General features: G+C 50.7%; 1 protein-coding gene across 1 annotated transcript; it reads left to right on the top strand.

Moving 5' to 3' along the window:
* Nucleotides 1–3,145: 3,145 nt before the first annotated feature.
* LOC147975828 (uncharacterized) lies at nt 3,146–8,444 on the top strand. The gene is made up of 7 exons (XM_087519681.1): nt 3,146–5,652; nt 5,745–6,103; nt 6,187–6,260; nt 6,353–6,732; nt 7,290–7,404; nt 7,486–7,773; nt 7,850–8,444. Exons 1-7 carry the CDS (start codon nt 5,491–5,493, stop codon nt 8,332–8,334), a joined length of 1,863 nt encoding a protein of 620 aa, XP_087375807.1. The 5' UTR covers nt 3,146–5,490; the 3' UTR covers nt 8,335–8,444.
* The last annotated feature ends 4,811 nt before the right edge of the window (nt 8,445–13,255 follow it).

Genomic DNA, 13,255 nt, shown 5'->3' with positions numbered 1-13,255 from the left:
GAGCGCGCAAGAGAGTGCGGTGGCGGGGAGAGCAACGGAGCTGCTGGGGTGGTTTGGCGCGAAATCTACGGTAAGCCCCTCCTTCAACTTTGATCAAACGTGGCCAAAGCACACACGTTTTTTACAGTGAAAAGTGTTTGCTTTTGGAAACAACTGGAACAGGATTAAGGTCGCATCTCCAATAGAAGATACAAATTCGCAGATGTAAAACAAATTTACATCTCTATCTACAAAAAAAAAAATTACATCTGCAACTCCAATAGGTGATGCAAAATGAAGATGTAAAAGTTGCCGACAGCCGCGCGACTGTTGTTCAGTTGCATACATTGAAATAAAACAGTCGGAGGACAACTTAAAATTTTCACATGTCTACAGTATCAAACTATTACATAATTCATCAAATCCACAAGATCAAATGCAACAAACATACTCCCTTCGTTTTTATTTAGTTCGCATATTAGCTTTGGTCAAAGTCAAAGTCAAGCTTTACAAACTTTGACCAAGTTTATATACAAAAATATTAAGATATACAATAACAAATCAACAACATTAGATTTATTATTAAATTTACTTTCACATCGTATATATTTATTATGATAAATGTCTACATTGTTTTCTATAAACTTGGTCAAACTTTACGAAGTTTGACTTCAGTCAACTCTAATATGCAGAGTAAATAAAAACGAAGGGAGTACAATAGAGTTTTGCACAATACAACAAACAAATAGGCGGCCCTTTCGCCATGCCATTTTCAGTACTCCTCCATCAAATCATTCTGAAGTTGATCGTGCGCATCGGAGTCTCTAACTTCATTGTACACCTTCATGAAGTGTTTGATTCGCTCCTCTCTTCTCATCGGCATAACGCATATGCCCATCAAGCGATAGAAGGTGTAATCTAAATGACTAAATCATGTCCACGCTCATTCTCAATGACCATGTTATGCATGATCATGCAACTAGTCATGATATACCTGTAGAATATGTGAATTATACGATGTATTGCTCTTCGTGCATAGGCACATATATATGATGTACAAAGGTGGACCATGGACCTGAACTATACAAGGAACTAGGAGGCAGGCCCAATACACAATATGCACATAACACATATATTCAACACCCCCCGCAGTCGAAGCGACACCGCGGCTGACGCAAAGACTGGAATGAAACTCCTCAAATGACGCCGTAGGCAAGCCCTTGGTCATGATATTGACAAATTGTTGGGAAGTAGGGACGTGCAAAAACACGAATATGGCCAAGGGCCACCTGTTCCCGAACAAAATGAATATCCAACTCAATATGCTTGGTTCGTCGATGATGCACCGGGTTAGCGGAGAGGTAGACCGCCAAGACGTTGTCGCAGTAGACCACCGTGGCACGGTCAACAGGGCAAGAGAGCTCCTGAAGTAGCTGGCGAAGCCACGAAACACTCGGCGACTGCGTTGGCCACCGCAGGATACTCAGCCTCAGCACTGGAACGAGAGACCGTAGGCTGCCGCTTGGACGACCACGAGATGAGTGAGGGTCCAAGATAGACACAATAGTCCGAAGTGGAGCGATGAGTGTCAGGGCAGCCTGCCCAGTCTGCATCGGAGTAGGCGGTGAGGGCGGTGTCTGTGACGCCCGGATAATTAAGCTACAGTGATGCCTTGTTAAGGATGCCACGTCACCTCGGTTACTGTGGATGAACTCGTGTCAGTTCGAAATTCAAATTTAAAACAAAGGTAAACATATAAAAGTTTTCAAATATTAAAACCAAATTGTTATGGTAGTGAAAAATAATGCATAAGTAGTAATGGTGGAGAAACCAACATCTTTAGAAGTGCTTGAATGCTCTAAAATAAATAAACAATAGCAAAAGAATTAATGGAATGCCTTTTATAGTTATTAAAATGTTAAACCATTTTAATTGGAACTCTAAACTTTTTGTAGTAGAGGTATAAATAGTGGTACTAATTTAGGTACAACCTTTATGATTTATAAAACTAAAATAAAACAAAAAGGGGTAATAATAAATAATAGGAAAGAGACAAAACAGTAAACAAAAAGAAAAAAATAAAGAAAAGGAAAAGGATAAACAAAATTAAAAAAAGAGAGGACCCCCCCCCCCCCCCCCCCCCCGGCCATGGCCCAGCAGGCTACAGGGCCACCAGGCCAGCCCACTCCCCTCACGCCCGCCTGGCCTATAGGCCATGTCCCGCTAACCCTAACCCACCCCCACTATCCCCACTTCCCCCACCTCTCGATCCACTCCGTTCCCTCTCCCTCGCTCGATTTTGGATCGAGCCCCGACCGCACCCACTCCCCCTCGTTCCTGTCGCTCTCCCCCGATCTGGATCGGGGGCGCTTGCCCCCGAAGACCGCGTTGCCGCCGCCGCGCTGCCCCCGCCGTCGTAGGCGCCATCCTCCTCAAAGCTGCCATCCCGCGTGAATCCGGTCTGGGCCGTCGACGCCCCGCGCCTCCCGTCGCCACACGAACCCCGTCTTCCTCCCTCGACGGCCTGCATCCACTCCGACGCCGTCGTCCCCGTCGCCGTCCTCACGCCCCGCTGCCTAGTCCCCACAACCTCAGTGAGGCCCTCCTCCTTCTCCTCTTCCCCGCGCTTCGCCCGCGCACCTGCGTGCCCGCGCCGTCGTCGCGCTCGACCGCGCACCCTCCCCCCACTCGTCCTGGCCGCCTAGTGCGCACTCTCGGCCGCTCGGTCGCGCCCGTCGCCGCGCCGTCCCACTGTCCCCTCGTCCCGTCCGCGCTCACCGCGCACTGCTGCCGCTGCGGGTGACGCACCCCCCGGCTCTCCTGCAGCCTGCGTCGGCGCTGCCCGCGGCGGCCACCGCAGCTCCCGTACGCGCCTGCAGCCGCCCGCCCCTGACAGCGGCCCGCCTCCGATGCGTGCCCCCGGGGCTCTGCACCGCCCCTGGCCGTGCCCCCCTCCGACCCCAGTCGCGCCTCGCCGGCGCGCCCGTCGGGCGCCCATGCCCGTTACCGCACGCCCGACCCGCAAGGCCCCTGGGGCCTATGACAGGAGGGCCCCGCCTCCAGAACGTTTCCATAAAAAAAGGAAAAATAATAATTAAGAATTAATAATAATTAATTAATTAATTAACTAAATAACTAACTTAATTAATTTTGATTAATTAGACTAAACAAATAACTAACTAAACTAACTAAACTGTTAGAGTAGACTAAAACAGTCAATGACAGGGGTCCCACCCCTGTTGACCAGTCAAACATTGACTGGTCAACTGGGTCCCTCTGGCCCACCTGTCAGCCACTGGGTACACTTTTGTGTACACTGTGCTGGGTGCGCCTAGCAATTTAGCATTTATTTTCGAATTAAAAATAATTTCAGAATAATAATAAAATATTTAGAAAATCGTATCTTTTAATCCGTAACTCGGATTAAAATATTTTCAACATGAAAGTTGCTCAGAACAACGAGACGAATCAGGATACATAGCCCGTTCGTACGCCACGCACCCCTAGCATAGCAAACACGCAACTTTCCCCCTCCGGTTCATCTGTCCGAAAACGCGGAACACCAGGAATACTTTCCCGGATGTTTTCCCCCTTCACCGGTTGTCGTGGTTCTAAGTTAGACAGTAGTGTAGGGGGGTAAGTATGGAGAGGCAAGATCTTAGCTATGGAGAAGTTGTAAGCACGCAAGGTTTATGAGTTCAGGCCCTTCTCGGAGGAAGTAATAGCCCTACGTCTCGGAGCCCGGAGGCGGTCGACTGGATTATGCGTGTATGAATTACAGGGGTGCGAACCCTTGTCTTGGAGGAGGGGGGTGGCTTATATAGAGTGTGCCAGGACCCCAGCCAGCCCACGTTACAAAGGGTTCAATGTACATTAAGGCAGGGCATTACTGGTAACGCTAGTAATAAAGTGCTATGATGACCATAAAAGCTACTTAATAACGGACCGTTAGCATGCGGAGTGCCTTTAGGTCTCCTGACTGTCGAGTGGCTTGGTCTTGGTCAAGTATCTTTGAGTCTGTCGAGTGGAACACCTCCAAGTCGATTGAAAGATGATTTCTTCTGGAGATGTCTTTGGGTAGGTCAGTTTGGACAGGTTCATGCCCCTACCCTAGGTACATAGCTTCATCATTAGCCCCCGAATGGATCGTGGTTTGAGTGGGAAAGGGATTGAGCACTTCTCCGACTCATTTTTCATGCCATGAGCATTTCTTGTTTCGGATCAATGAACCTGGGCAATGGCAGCGACTTCCTTTCCAGTCGCCTTGATCCATTCTTAGGTTTTTGTCGAGTGAGTTTCTTTACTTGAAAGGCTCCGAGTGACGGTGCGGAGGAGACCTTTGGTCTAACAAGTTGTTCCGCTGCCCGCAGATTTCGTGGGATCCGAATTTTGGGAAGAGCGCGGGACGGGGGAGGCCGCAGTAATCAGATGGGATAGAGCGGAGCCGCCTCGATCCCCACGCCACCTTTTTCGCCACGTATCGCGTGCGCGATTGTTACGGGATTTGACAGAACCGCCCGGGCCTACCAGTCAGCCACTCGGAAGCGGCCTCATATAAGGCATTGGACCGGGGTCTCCCAAACAGTGCGTCCCCATTATCTCTTCTCCTCTTCACGCTCCTCCGCTGCGTTCACTCTCGCCCTCGCGCCACCGTTCCGTATGCGTCTCGCCGGCGACGATGGGGAAGGAGAAGATGGCGACTCGGGAGCGGGCAAAGAAGGCGATGGTGAGGTCGAAGGGGAAGGCAACAGTCGGGGAGGATCCTCCTCGCGAACCGGCCTGCCGAAGGGCTGGATCCAGGGCGACTGGATCCACTCGAGGCTCACCCAAGAAGACCTCGACGTCCTGGCCGAGGGAGGGCTGATCCCCTATGACTCGGTGCGGCTTCCGGGGAAGGAATCCGAGCCGCAACCCCGGGAGGGTGAGCGCGTTCTTCTTGCCACCCACGTCGACCGTGGATTTTCCTTGCCTCCTCACCCTTTCTTTCGAGGATTTCTGAACTTCTTTGGGGCACAACTCCACCATTTTACTCCCAACACAATCGTTTATCTCACCGCTTTCATTTCTTTGTGTGAGAATTTCCTAGGTTGCCGGCCTCACTGGGGTCTTTTCAAGCATATTTTCACTTGTCGCTCCCAGACAGTGAAAAAGGCTAATCCGAGTGACGAGAGGACCCAAGTGATCCAGATGTGTGGGGGTCTTGGTATCCAGATGAGAGGGAAAAGCTCCTTTTCGGCCATGATTCTTCCCGACTCAGTTCGCGGATGGCAGTCGACCTGGTTTTACTGTAAAGACCAGTCAATGCCAGGGCAGTCGACTGGCCTCCCTCCCTTTACCATGGACCGAGTGAGGAAACCATCCCCTTTGAAGGTGCTCCCGGAGGAGAAAGCGCAGGTGAGGGTGCTGGTCGAGCGAGTGGTCCAGCTTATCCGTGACGGGGTCACCGGTATGGATCTCTTGGAGGTCTTCCTCCAGCGGCGCATCTAGCCTCTTCAAGCCCGAGACCATCCGATGTGGATGTATTCGGGTCTTGAAGACTCCACTCGGATTCACCCGGAGGAGGTCGATGACGACACACTGGAGAAGTGGCTGTCAGGCATTACCGGAAACAAGGATAACCCCATGGGAGCCAGGAGAGTTCCCCCATTCGACCAGTCTCATGCACCAGAGAAGGTCTGATTCTGAGTTTTTGCTTGTAATCTGAATTCACTCGCGCAGCTGCCTATACTGCGTCGACTGACTTTGTTCTCCCTGCTTTCTTTCAGGCCATTATTGAAATGTATTCAATGCCCAACGGAGAGCAAGAGCAAGCTCTGGAAGGCGAGGCGAGTGGCGGCGACAGTGGCGAGTGGACTTCCGACGGTGAAGGGGATGGAGGAAGCGACGACTCAAGCGATGGAGAAGAAGTCGAGTCGCCCCCTCGCAGGGAGAGGCGATCCAAGCTTAACCAAGAACGACCGAGCGCCCGCGAAAAGGCAACTGCTCAGGCTGGTCAGTCTTCGAAGTGTCCTCGGATCTCTTCACCAACCCCGACTGAGAAGGCGCCAAAGCACCCCAAAGTTGCAGAGCCGAAGACTCGGAAGGCATTGCCGAAGATCAAGATTGATATCCCGGTCGCTTCCGCGTGAGTGTCTCTCTTTGTATTCACTCGATGCTCCGCGCTGTTTGTTTTTCTTGTTTTAACTGGACGAACTTTGGAACTGCCAGCGCTGCCACTTCCGGGACCTCAGCTTACAGGGACGATGATGAGGTGATGGAGGATGCGGTCACTTCTAATCTGGGTATGATTTCTGCCATACTGTCTTTGTTCGGTCGATTCAACTGCAATGTGCATCATTGGGTGACGTGATTTTGGCAATTGAACTTTGCACAGCTCCCAACATTATTGACCTCCCCGATGATGATGAAGAGCCCGAGAGGTCTTTGACGAGGAAGAATAGGCAAGCCCCTGCAAGCGAGGCACTACAGTCGACGCCAAGGGCGGAACCAGTCGTTCAGGACACTGGCGACGCCAATCGGGGTTCTGTTACCTTCGCCGTGCCACTGTCGAGTGCCTTGCCTTCTTCGTCGACTGCTCAGGCCCCTGTCGACCCACCTTCAGTTTTTGCGACCCATCATGTCCCAGAAGACGAAGTGAATGCTGCCAGGGAAGTGATACGCCAGGCGGGCGTCATGATGGAGAAGATGAAGATGGTGCGGGACGCCAGTCAGGCTGCCTACGACGCCAGCTCGGCTCTCCAAAGCAACGTTCAGGTTAGTTGGTCGCCGCTTGTTCTGTTAGGATATGATAACTGAAGACTCTTTCCGAAAATCTTTGCTCCGAGAATCTTTGCGTTAGTACACCCACTGGGTGCGTTGGTTGAACTTTGAATTAGTGGGGGCACGCTGAGTGCACCCACTGGGTGTAGTCCCCGAGACTACGGTGGACTGCGGGCAGTCGACTATAGTCTTTGTATTTTGTTGAGTGTAAACCGAACTGATATTTTGTCTCTTCCACTCGGTCTGGTCGAGTGGGGTCAGAACCGGTGGGGGCACGCCAAGTGCACCCACTGGGTGTAGTCCCCGAGACCGCGGTCGATTGCTGGCAGTCGACTGTGGTCTGAGTTCTTTCTCTCTTCTTCTCTTTTTTCCCTGCACTCGACTCCGGCGGGCCGGTCGAGTGGGATCAGAACCGGTGGGGGCACGCAAAGTGCACCCACTGGGTGTAGTCCCTGAGGCTATGGTGGACTGCGGGCAGTCGACCGTAGCCTTAGTACTTATTGACTTTGTTGTTTTTTGCTGTAAAAATAACTTCTCCCCTTTGATTTCAGAAATCTTGTGATCTTGGAGCTCGCTTTGCTCACTTGGAGAAACAGCAGATCCAACTGAACCTTGACTTGGAGCTGGCCAAGACAGAGCTGCAAAGGGTCAAGGACGACGCCACTGGTAAAACGAATTTGTCGACTGGTCTGTCTTAGGCTTGAGTACCCTTCTGCTCTTTCTGAATCAGGCATCATTTCTTTGTAGAAAAACTGAGAGAAGCTCTGGCGAAGAAGGATCAGGATTTGGATGCTTCTCGAAAGGAGGCTGACGACAGAACCGCTCTAGCTGAACAGAAACTGGCTTCGGTCGGCCAGTTAGAAGAAGAGAATACCAGGCCGAAATCTGCTCTGAATGACGCCAACAAGGAGTGCTCGCGCTGGAAGAAGGAGAATCTCATCCTGGGCGAGAAGATGGAAAGCATTGCTCGCAGGAGGGACGATCTGGAGAGCTATCTGAGGAGCCTTGCCAAGAAGTTTTTCATCAAGCTTGAAGGTGCACATTTTGTTCCGACTGATTTTTTTTTATGTCGACTCAGTGTATGAAAATTGACTTATCCTCGTGAATGTAGAGTTTTGCCAGAACTTCAAGGAGGAGACTGGGCGGATTGAGCCAGGTTTGGACCCAATCAATTCTCCCGTAAAAGATGAAACTGCCATGAATCTGCTCCGACTGGAATCCCGCATCGACGGTGTCGTGGACTACTTGGCTCGACTGAAGGTCGCCATGTCGCGGATCGACCCGGCACTTTGGCCAGAGACCACGCCCCAGAATGATCTCGAGTCCCTGATGACTCGACTTAACGAAATCCCTGATCGAGTGCAGGAGTGGAAGAAATCTTCTGCCCGGTGTGGAGCTGATGTGGCCCTGTCTCTGGTTCGCGTCTATTGCAAGGAGATGCGTCAAGATAAGCTAGCGGCAATCAAGGTCGCCAACACCCAGAAGCATGACTTCCAATATTTTATGGAGACTTTCATCGCTGCAGCCACTCGGATCGCCGATGGCGTCGACCTAGACGAGTTCGTCGAGCCTGCTAGTCCTCCTCCCGCGGAGTGAACAAACTTTTATGCCTCACCTTAAATTTGCCTCGGGATGCCGAGTGGTTTTTGTAACCGTTAAACTCTTTCAGGCTGAAAGCGCGAGCACTTTGATCTGTGGTCCGGAACCTTTAGGGTTTATCTGAACTTGGTTTGTCGTTAAATATGTTCATGAATCCCCCGTCGAGTGGGAATCGTTCTTCATTCGAGACAACTTTTGTATTTGTGGCGCAGCTCCGAAGGAGAAGGTGGTAGTCGACCTGCATCTTGCTACTGCAGAGCGGGACGGAGCGCACATTGTATTTGTGGCGAAGCTCTCAAGGAAAAGGTGGCAGTCGACCTGCACCTCGTTACTGCAGAGCAGGATGGAGCGCACATTGTATTTGTGGCGAAGCTCTCACGGAGAAGGTGGCAGTCGGCCTGCACCTCGTCGTCCTTGAGGATTCAGATGTGTTTCGTACTTAGGCGATTACTGGACTGCAGCTAAGCCTCCAAGTGGGAGGCTGGCTCACCACTCGGTAGGATTTTCAAATACTTAGGCGAGTACTGGACTGCAGCTAAGCCCTCGAGTGGGAGGATTGCTCTCCACTCGGTAGGATTTTTTCAAACTTAGGCGAGTGCCGGACTGCAGCTAAGTCTCCAAGCGAGAGAACTTAGGCGAGTACTGGGCTGCAGCTAAGCCCCCGAGTGGGAGGATTGCTCTCCACTCGCTAGGATTTTTTCAAACTTAGGCGAGTGCCGGACTGTAGCTAAGTCTCCAAGTGAGAGAATCTTAGGCGAGTACTGGACTGCAGCTAAGCCTCCGAGTGGGAGGATTGCTCTCCACTCAGTAGGATTTTTTTGAACTTAGGCGAGTGCCGGACTGCAGCTAAGTCTCCAAGTGAGAGAACTTAGGCGTGTACTGGACTGCAGCTAAGCCCCCGAGTGGGAGGATTGCTCCCCACTCCGTAGGATTTTTTCAAACTTAGGCGAGTGCCGGACTGTAGCTAAGTCTCCAAGTGAGAGAACTTAGGCGAGTACTGGACTGCAGCTAAGCCCCCCGAGTGGGAGGATTGCTCTCCACTCGGTAGGATTTTTCAAACTTAGGCGAGTGCTGGACTGCAGCTAAGTCTCCAAGTGAGAGAACTTAGGCGAGTACTGGACTGCAGCTAAGCCCCCGAGTGGGAGGATTGCTCTCCACTCAGTAGGATTTTTTCAAACTTAGGCGAGTGCCGGACTGCAGCTAAGTCTCCAAGTGAGAGAACTTAGGTGAGTACTGGACTGCAGCTAAGCCCCCCCGAGTGGGAGGATTGCTCTCCACTCAGTAGGATTTTTTCAAACTTAGGCGAGTGCCGTACTGCAGCTAAGTCTCCAAGTGAGAGAACTTAGGCGAGTACTGGACTGCAGCTAAGCCCCTGAGTGGGAGGATTGCTCTCCACTCGGTAGGATTTTTTCAAACTTAGGCGAGTGCCGGACTGCAGCTAAGTCTCCAAGTGAGAGAACTTAGGCGAGTACTGGACTGCAGCTAAGCCTCCGAGTGGGAGGGTTGCTCTCCACTCGGTAGGATTTTTTAAATACTTAGGCGAAACGGATTCACAGCTAAGCCCCCGAGTGGGAGGCTGGCTCGCCACTCAGTAGGAAATTGTTTTTACAAACTTAGGCGAAGCGGATTCGCAGCTAAGCCACCCACTGGGGGATTTCTCACGCAAACAAAAACAATAATAATCACTGGGAAAATTATAAACTTAGGCGAAGCGGATTCGCAGCTAAGCCACCCACTGGGGGATTTCTCACGCAAACAAAAACAATAATAATCACTGGGAAAATTATAACGCTCTTGTCTTTGATAAATAAACTACAAGAGTTTTTCTTATTACATCTCATCCGAGTGAGAATTCAAGTATAAAAGGGGCGGAGGAGCTCCGCATTCCAGGCTCGCGGCTCATCAATCTGGCGATCGACATTGTAGAGGTGGTATGCTCCATTGTGGAGGACTCTGGTGACTATGAAGGGGCCTTCCCAAGTAGGAGTGAGTTTGTGTGGTTTCTGCTGATCCACTCGGAGGACTAAGTCTCCTTCTTCGAAGGCTCGACTCTTCACATTTCTGGCATGGAATCGGCGCAAGTCTTGTTGATAGATGGTCGATCGTATCATGGCCATTTCTCTTTCTTCTTCCAGGAAGTCGACTGCATCCTGCCGGGCTTGTTCTGCTTCATCTTCAGAGTAGAGATCGACTCGGGGAGCATTGTGAAGCAGGTCACTCGGTAAGACTGCTTCGGCTCTGTAGACCAGAAAGAATGGGGTTCTTCCGGTCGATCGGTTCGGGGTTGTCCTCAATCCCCAAAGGACTGATGGAAGCTCGTCGACCCATGCTCCTGCTGCGTGCTTGAGATCGCGCATCAATCGGGGTTTCAGTCCTTTGAGAATTAGGCCGTTTGCCCTTTCTGTTTGCCCATTCGACTGGGGGTGAGCGACCGAAGCATAGTCGACCCGAGTGCCCTGAGAGGCGCAAAAGGCCCTGAATTTGTCGGAATCGATGTTTGACCCATTGTCAGTGATGATGCTGTGCGGAACTCCATATCTGAATATCAACTCTCGGATGAAACTGATAGCAGTGCAAGCATCAAGATTCTTGATAGGCTTGGCTTCAATCCATTTGGTGAACTTGTCGACTGCTACCAGTACATGAGTGAAGCCGCTCCTACCCGTTCTCAGTGGTCCAACCATGTCCAGCCCCCAAACAGCGAAGGGCCAGACGAGTGGAATGGTTTTCAGGGCTGACGTGGGCTTGTGCGACATATTGGAGTAATACTGACATCCTTCACATTTGTCGACTATCTCTTTTGCCATTTCATTGGCTCTTGGCTAGTAGAATCCCGCTCGGTATGATTTAGCCACAATGGTCCGAGAGGACGCATGATGACCACAGGTCCCCGAGTGGATATCATCAAGGATCATCTGACCTTCTTCTAGTGTAATACACTTCTGGCTGACCCCAGTCGCGCTTTCTCTATATAACTATCCCTTTATGACTGTAATGGCCTTGGATCGACGGACGATCTGTCGAGCCTCTTCTTCGTCCTCTGGGAGTTCTTTCCTTAGGATGTACGCGATGTACGGTACTGTCCAGACGGGAGTGATGACCAAGACTTCCATGATCAGGTCGACCACAGCTGGAATTTCAACTTCAGTCAGATTCGTGGCGCTTTTTGACTGCGGGGCCTCTTTAGTGACGAGATCCTCCTGAACTGATGGTGTGTGGATGTGTTCCAAAAACACATTGCTGGGAATGGCTTCTCTTTTGGAACCTATTTTTGCCAGATCATCAGCTGCTTGATTTTTCATTCGGGGTATGTGATGAAGCTCTAACCCCTCGAATTTCTTCTCCAGCTTTCTCACTGCATTGCAATAACCAGTCATGGCTGGACTTCTGACATCTCATTCCTTCATCACCTGATTAACCACCAAATCTGAGTCACCATAGACCATGAGGTGACGGACGCCGAGTGAAATGGCCATGCGCAACCCATATAAAAGTGCTTCGTATTCTGCCTCGTTATTGGAGGAATCAAAGTGGATTTGAAGAACATATCTTAGTTTATCTCCTCTGGGGGAGACCAACACCACTCCGGCACCAGAACCATTCAGCATCTTGGAGCCGTTGAAGAACATGGTCCAATGCTCTGAGTGAACCTGAGTCGGCAGTTGCTGTTCAATCCACTCATTGACGAAATCTGTGATTGCCTGGGACTTGATAGCTTTCTTTGCCTCAAACTTGATATCTAGAGGAAGGAGTTCAATCGCCCATTTTGCCACTCGACCAGTTGCATCCTTGTTATGCAGGATCTCTGACAATGGAGCGTCGCTGACGACTGTAATGGAATGATCAGAGAAGTAGTGAGAAACTTTCTTTGTGGTCATATAAATCCCATATACAAGCTTCTGATAATGAGGATATCTTTGCTTCGATGGGGTCAAGACTTCAGAAATATAATATACTGGGTGCTAAACTTTGAAGGTTTTTCCTTCTTCTTCCCGCTCGACCGTAAGTACCGTACTGACGACTTGTCCTGTGGCTGCAATGTAAAGCAGCAAAGGCTCCTTGCTGATTGGGGCAGCAAGCACTGGCTGGGTGGAGAGCAGAGCTTTGAGCTCTACAAACGCTGCATCAGCTTCAGGAGTCCACTCGAACTTGTCGGACTTCTTCATCAATCGGTAAAGAGGCAATGCCTTTTCACCGAGACGAGATATGAATCGACTTAGGGCGGCCAAGCAACCAGTAAGCTTCTGGACGTCGTGCACTCGCACAGGACTTTTGATTCGGAGTATAGTACCGACTTTTTCTGGATTGGCGTCGATTCCCCGTTCAAAAACGAGAAAACCGAGTAAATTTCCGCCAGGGACTCCGAATGTGTACTTTGATGGATTAAGCTTGATATCATACCTCCTGAGGTTGGCAAAGGTTTCAGCAAGGTCAGTCAGCAGGTCGGAACCCTTCCGTGACTTGACCACAATATCATCCATATACGCCTCCACATTCCGACTGATTTGAGTGAGCAAACACTTCTGAATCATCCTCATGAATGTGGCTCCGGCATTCTTGAGGCCGAACGGCATGTTAACATAACAGAAGCAGCCGAATGGAGTGATGAAGGCTGTTTTGATCTTGTCAGGTCCATACAGACGGATCTGATGGTACCCGGAATAGGCGTCTAAAAAAGACAGTCGCTCACATCCCGCAGTCGAGTCGACTATCTGATCGATGCGGGGGAGAGGAAAATGATCTTTCGGGCAGGCCCGATTGATATGTTTAAAGTCAATGCACATGCGAAGTGACTTGTCCTTCTTGGGGACCATAACAACGTTGGCGAGCCACTCGGAGTGGTAGATTTCTCGGATGAACTCCACTGCTAAGAGCCGAGCCACCTCCTCGCCAATGGCCTTTCTCTTCTGGACGGCGG

The sequence above is a fragment of the Triticum urartu genome, chromosome 4A (assembly GCF_056163025.1).
Source record: "Triticum urartu cultivar PI428250 chromosome 4A, HENAU_Tu73, whole genome shotgun sequence".
Lineage (NCBI taxonomy): Eukaryota > Viridiplantae > Streptophyta > Magnoliopsida > Poales > Poaceae > Triticum > Triticum urartu.
This window is presented reverse-complemented; position numbering and strand designations above follow the sequence as displayed.

Coding starts and splice junctions, on each gene's coding strand:
- LOC147975828 (XM_087519681.1), top strand. CDS start 5,491: ATGTGGATGTATTCGGGTCTTGAAGACTCCACTCGGATTCACCCGGAG. Junction 6,104..6,186: donor GATATCCCGGTCGCTTCCGC/GTGAGTGTCTCT, acceptor TGGAACTGCCAG/CGCTGCCACTTCCGGGACCT. Junction 6,733..7,289: donor CTCTCCAAAGCAACGTTCAG/GTTAGTTGGTCG, acceptor CTTTGATTTCAG/AAATCTTGTGATCTTGGAGC.